Source organism: Lissotriton vulgaris, chromosome 8 (assembly GCF_964263255.1).
Source record: "Lissotriton vulgaris chromosome 8, aLisVul1.2, whole genome shotgun sequence".
In the NCBI taxonomy this organism is placed as follows: Eukaryota; Metazoa; Chordata; class Amphibia; order Caudata; family Salamandridae; genus Lissotriton; species Lissotriton vulgaris.
This window is the reverse complement of record NC_141696.1, coordinates 772322022-772328021: the sequence shown is the minus strand read 5'-3', so window position 1 is coordinate 772328021 and position 6000 is coordinate 772322022. Positions and strand designations below refer to the sequence as shown.

At 50.7% G+C, this 6000-nt stretch overlaps 1 protein-coding gene across 1 annotated transcript; it reads right to left on the bottom strand.

Moving 5' to 3' along the window:
* Nucleotides 1-217: 217 nt before the first annotated feature.
* Nucleotides 218-4816, bottom strand: LOC147697970 (uncharacterized). The gene is made up of 2 exons (XM_086933379.1): nt 4318-4816; nt 218-819 (listed from the first exon to the last, which is right to left on the bottom strand). Exons 1-2 carry the CDS (start codon nt 4814-4816, stop codon nt 218-220), a joined length of 1101 nt encoding a protein of 366 aa, XP_086789505.1.
* Nucleotides 4817-6000: the final 1184 nt, after the last annotated feature.

The window sequence follows — 6000 nt, the reverse complement described above, 5'->3', positions numbered from 1 at the left end:
CCTATAACCCCCAAAACCTGAACGGTCAAACAATGACCAACATTCCCCTGAACCTGTCAATCAAAGAATCGATCCAATACTCATCAAACAATCTACCATAAACTGCACCGATACAACCAAAACCCCGCCACCCAGAAAGGTAGGGGGGGAAGAGAAACTACACCACCTCCCTTTCTGCCCCCCCAACCAGAAAACTAGAGACAGAACAGAACCAATATTAACGCTGCATAGCAAGCGAACGCGCCAAAACCTCACGTAACTCTAACAAGTATAGGTCCATCCCCACTCTGGACAGGTGAACACCATCATCTCTGAAAAATTCCACCGTCTCAAATTTAATTTCCCTATGTGAAATTCTGCTAAAACCAAGACCACGGCAGCAGCGAGAAACTTCAGAGTTTACCTTCTTCCTGGCCCTATCCACGGCCCTGGGATTGACTGCCCCTCTCCAGATCCTACGCGGTATCAATTCAGTCCAAAATACATGGCACCCAGCCCAAAGCTCCTTAATAAGGCCCAAGTCCCTCTTAATAGCTCGAAGTAACACCACACCTTTGGTAGCACAGAGATCGTTCTCCCCCAGATGTATGACCAAAATATCAGGACATAGCCCGCCCACCATATTGTTGTTAAGACAAGGGATTAACTCTCTCCAGAGCATCCCACCTTTCCCCTTCCAAACGACATTAAACATACGAGCGTTAAAACCAAGAAGTTCTCCAAAGTAACTCTGTGCTGCCTGGACTCGGGCCCACTTCACGAAGGAATGCCCAACTATCCAGACTGTCACCACAGGAGAACGAGGCCCAGCAACCGATCCTACAAAATAAAACAGAGTTAGAGCTCATGGGAAGGAAGATGACGCATGCGCCTCCTCCGCTGGACTCCTCACGTAGCGCTGAAAACAGTTTGAAGACCAACGCCCCAATCTCATGATATCTCTGTCAGTCCAACCCCTGTTGAAGGCTTCAGTTGCAGCACCAATCCTGAAAGAATGTGTCCCATATAAGTTCCCATCCAATCCTAAGTGCTGCAAAGCCTTGCGCAAAACCATTCGGAATTGGTATGTTGTCACAGGGGTGCCATCAATATGCTGAAAAACAAGCGCCTCGTCACCACCCCCACACATTGAACGCCAGCGCCGCGCCAACAGTAAAGGGCAAGTAAGCCTTGGAGCACGCGCCTGCAACCACACACCTTTCCCTTTTTTCGTCTGATCAGTTTTAGAGCTGGCCAACCATACGTGAACCCCCTCATCTGAACAAAAAACATCCCGCCAAAATATGCCACACTTGTATTTAGAACCCAACAACTCTGAAACCCTGAAAGCTCCAAAAAACATGAATGCCATCAACATCGAAAATAAACATGACTCAAAGTCATCTGAACAAACAGAAGGTAGAATAGTGATCAACCTAGCCAGGACCTGCCAAGATAAAGGAGCCCTGAGTCTACTAGTATGCCCTTGCTCTCTGGCCCAACCCTCAAGCATCCTTCTGCCAATTTCCCCCGCTGTCGGAGAGTAACCCCACAACAACTTACCCATGAAAGCTATCCCTGCCAATTTGCCCGCAATGGTTACCTTGGTCAACCCTCTATCCATGAGGTCCAAAATGAAGTTCACCACATCCTCAGAACGGCTCCCAACTTCATCGCGCCTAGAAGCACCGGATTCCAGAAACTCCCTCCAGGCCAGAGAATAAGCAGAACGCGTAGACACAGACAAAGAACCTACCACCAGTTGTACGGCCCGACCTTGCCTACGTGCCACAGATGAATCGGCATCGGGGTCGGTGTTCTGTCTGTGTCCCTCGCCAGTCCACGGAATCTCCCCCACTGTGAACGAGACAGAGCATCCGCAATGTCATTGTCCACACCAGGGATGTGCAAAGCACGAAAATGAATGTCGTGTTTCAAACAACCCAGCACGAAGACTCTCATGAGCTTCAATACCTGTTCATCCCTGGCAGACTGTCGGTTAACGATCTCCACTACAGCCATGTTATCCACACGAAAAAGCACCTTCTTGTGTGCCAATTCCTCCCCCCACAGGGTCAAAGCCACCAGCAAAGGGAAAAGCTCTAAAAAGGTAATGCTGCGACCTCCATTCAGCCACTCATCCGGCCAACGTTCAGCACACCATCTTCCATTCCAATACAGCCCAAAACCATCACTGCCAGCAGCATCCGAGAACATTTGCACATCCCACTGGAAGTCAACGTCCCGCACCAAAGGAACTCCATTAAAGGAAGAAAGAAAAAATTTCCACATTCTCAAGTCCTCCTTGACACCAGCAGACAAACGAACCCGATGGTGAGGCAACTGATGACCTGCAAGAGCCCTGCCCAATCTTCGACAAAAAGTCCTGCCTGCCCTCACCACCCTACAGGCAAAATTGAGATGGCCTAGTAGCACCTGAACATCTTTCACCAACACTTTCCTTTTTGATAACATGGCCTCCAGTAACTCCAGCATTTTCACTTTTTTATCCTCGGGCAGGCGAGCACACATTGCCACAGAATCAATCTCAATACCTAAAAAGGACAAAACAGTGGCAGGACCCATCGTTTTCTCGGGAGCCAAAGGAACTCCCAGATCCTCCACGAGCCCTTGGAAAGTGTCCAAAGCAGCCTGGCACTCCGTGGAGCCCGGGGATCCGACAAAGAAAAAGTCATCTAGGTAGTGCGCTACCAGTGAGTGACAGGACTGCTGAGTAAAGTACCACTGTAGAAAAGTACTAAAACACTCAAAAAGAGCACATGAAATGGAGCAACCCATCGGCAGAGCCTTGTCCACATACCATTGACCTGCAAAATGAATACCCAAGAGACACCAGTCGTCCGGGTGGACAGGCAATAGCCGGAAAGCAGACTTTATATCACACTTGGCCATCTCAGCAGCTGCGCCCGCGGTCACAACAAGTGACATGGCCACGTCAACTGAGGAATAAGAGACTGAAACAGCCTCTGGATCAATAAAATCATTGACAGACGACCCTTCTGGCCATGATAAGTGCTGAACAAGCCTGAATTGTCCCGGATCTTTCTTCGGGACCACTCCAACAGGTGATATAATTAAATTAAGGATCGGCCAATCATGAAAAGGGCCAGCCATCCTTCCATCATGTACCTCTTTATTTAGCTTTTCTTGTACCACTGCGCCATGCTCTGATGCTGATTTTAAATTAGCAGACCATCTCCTCTCCCTTGAGCCCATGTAACCCAGCCGGAAACCAAATTCAAAACCATCCAACAATTTTTTCTTTGCTGCTTCATCCTCATAGTCTTGAAGCGCAAGGCGCAACCTCTCCAACTTAACCGGTGTATGAGCCCTTGGACCCAACACCCTTAGAACCTCTGGATCCCCTACCCCCTGAAAACTGTGGGGGCGTCCCTGAACCACCTGCACTCGCCTGTTTCCCCTGTTGGCTTCCTGCTGGCTGGTTATCCCAGCATCTGGAAAATGGGTGTCTCCTACCACAGCCAGAGCATTCATGTTTAAACTTACAATATTCTCTGGTACAGGATCCCTTGTTAAACTCCCAGCATGTGCCAATCCCTGACTGCGTGGTTGAAGTAGCTCCCACCCCTCCCCGGGTGGGCTTGCCCTTAAAGGGCCGGTAAACTAAAGGAAATCCACTCGCTGTAAAAATAGTCTTCCCCCCTGACGCAGAGCCCATGGTATGCTGCCATAAGTCAAGATCGAGCTCCCCCCACTTGGCCTCCGGATCCCAAGCCATCCTGGCCCTGAACTCCTCATCATATTGGGACCAGGCAAACCCCCCTCCAGTAATCTGCGCCTTGCGTATAACATCCATGTATTTAAAAAGGGACACGCTGCGCTCTGGGAACTTTTCACAGTATACACTTGCATAAATAAGGAATGCAGCTGTCCAATTTTCAATGTTCAAGGGGACTCTAGGACGTTTGGCCAACTCAAACTCCTATTCCTTAGACCCCTCTTTGGACCAGACTTCCCGGTGTAGTAGCTTAAGGAGTTCCACATACTCACCGTTCCAAATACGCTCTTTTGTAGTTAACATCAAATGAGCACCCAAAGGCTTTGTGACCCCCATATAAGGTAACTTTTTGATTTTCAATTCTTTACTGGCCAAAGGCTCTTTAACCGTACTGGAAGCACCAGTGTTAGTACCACTCTCCACTTTACCCGTGACTTCCACAACATCATCAGTGCCCACAGCAGTGTCTTTCACGTAACGTCCTTTGCACAATCTCCCTTCACCAACAACAACAACAGTTTCTTCTCCTGAGCCCACAGACACCATGGTAGGTTTGGCCTGTGCAGCTAACTGCTCACCTGGCAACAGAGAGACCACTCTTGAAGGCTCCGCCCGTGGCGCTGAAGTCAATGTGTCTTGTCTGCGAGGCGCCCTGACCGATGGGCCGTGCTCTCTTCTCACTGGCACTTGACTCTGAACCACTGGAGCCTGAAAAACACTATCAGAGACATGAGAGGGCACCCCCCCCCCCACGGCCCGCAATTCACTTTCCTCTGGACTATCTTCGTCATAGTCTAGGACCACTGAATCAATACCAGTATGCAACACATCACCACGGGTCTTACCTAACCCGGTATCAACAATAGTACATTTTAATGTTTTTGAAGAACCTCCAGGGGGGGGAGCAGACTGTACACGCCTGTAGCTCCCCTTGCGTTGACTCTGCGGCTCCATAGCCGCCGGCAAGGTAGGACACCTATACCTGCTACTCGTTGGGGCCAGCGGGGTCACGCCAGACCCTCGTGTGCTGGCCGCGGCCGGTTCCCTCGGTGGAACAGAGAGGGCAGCGCTAGGCATTCTCCTCGCTTCCCCTTGGCGAAAGTGGACTGGACCGCGCCCTGCCAAGTCTGGACCGCCGCACCTACTCCTATCCTGAAAAGAAAAAGTTTGGACTGGTGTGCTAGGGTCCCTGAATACAACACCTGAAACAGACCTTGTCCTCTGCAAATTAGCATCAACAACCGCCCCTTGAAACCTATCCAAAGAACGCCCCCTAATACAGCCCCTCAAAGGCACTCCCCTGGTCGGAGAGTCGCCTATCATCTCTTCATCATCACTCTCATCCAAGTTATCGCCCGCCACCGCTGAAGAAGAGGCCTGAAGAGGGGCCCCCGCACCCCAAACTTGGCCCTCACTATCCTTCTGAAAACCACGCTGCGCCAAACCTGCCGTACCAAAATGCTCCCATCCAGGAGAACCAAACATAAAATATGGACCTCTAGCATCTCCAGTCCAACTTGGGACCGCATCCCTAACCCCCTGAACAGGCCCACCACTCACTTGCTTGAAAAACCCCTCACGCCCCAAAAACGTGCTCGGGAAACCCACAGCCCCTGCATACCTCACACCAGGTTGGGAAAACCTCACAAATTCATCCACACCTGCCCTTCCAAGCCCCGCCAATCCTGGGCCAGGTGCAGGTCCTGCCCCACGACTCTCACAAGAAAAGGCTCCATGACCCCCCTGTGACACTCTCCTGCCATCCCTCTGCGAACGGTCATCCACCTCCCGAAAACCAGGAAACACAGAACCCCCTGACCGTGAAAAATCCTGGCCCAAAACAACACCAGACATAGAACCACTTTTCGCCCATCTGAGCCCACTCCCCCTCCCCCCTGGAACCCCCCCCAACAGACAAAGCAGCACCCACAGAAGAACCAGGGGTAGAGAATAATAAAGGGCTGCCCACATTACTTTCCAAATCCCCCTGCGCAGTACCAACATCATGTGAAGAAAAAACCTGGCCAGCATGAGGCTCCAAACCCACCTGTCTTTCCATCCCACCTGATACAGACTGGCTGAAAACCCTAGTATCAGCAACATTTAGCCCTGGTACAGAAAGATTCGAAGGGGTTAACAACAGACTGGCGCCTGCATCAACATTAAGTTGTGTCTCTGCCACAAAACGCTCTGAAACATGCAAATCCGGCAGATCGTGCTGCTGAGCTGCCCCATGACTAACATCAAATTGCACAGAGCCC

Bases quoted from the DNA above. Each gene is read 5' to 3' on its own strand.
- LOC147697970 (XM_086933379.1), bottom strand. From the start codon at position 4,816: ATGCCTAGCGCTGCCCTCTCTGTTCCACCGAGGGAACCGGCCGCGGCC. The intron at 820-4,317 runs GTGAGCAGTTAG...TTTATTTTGTAG, and splicing joins AGTGGTCTCTCTGTTGCCAG to GATCGGTTGCTGGGCCTCGT.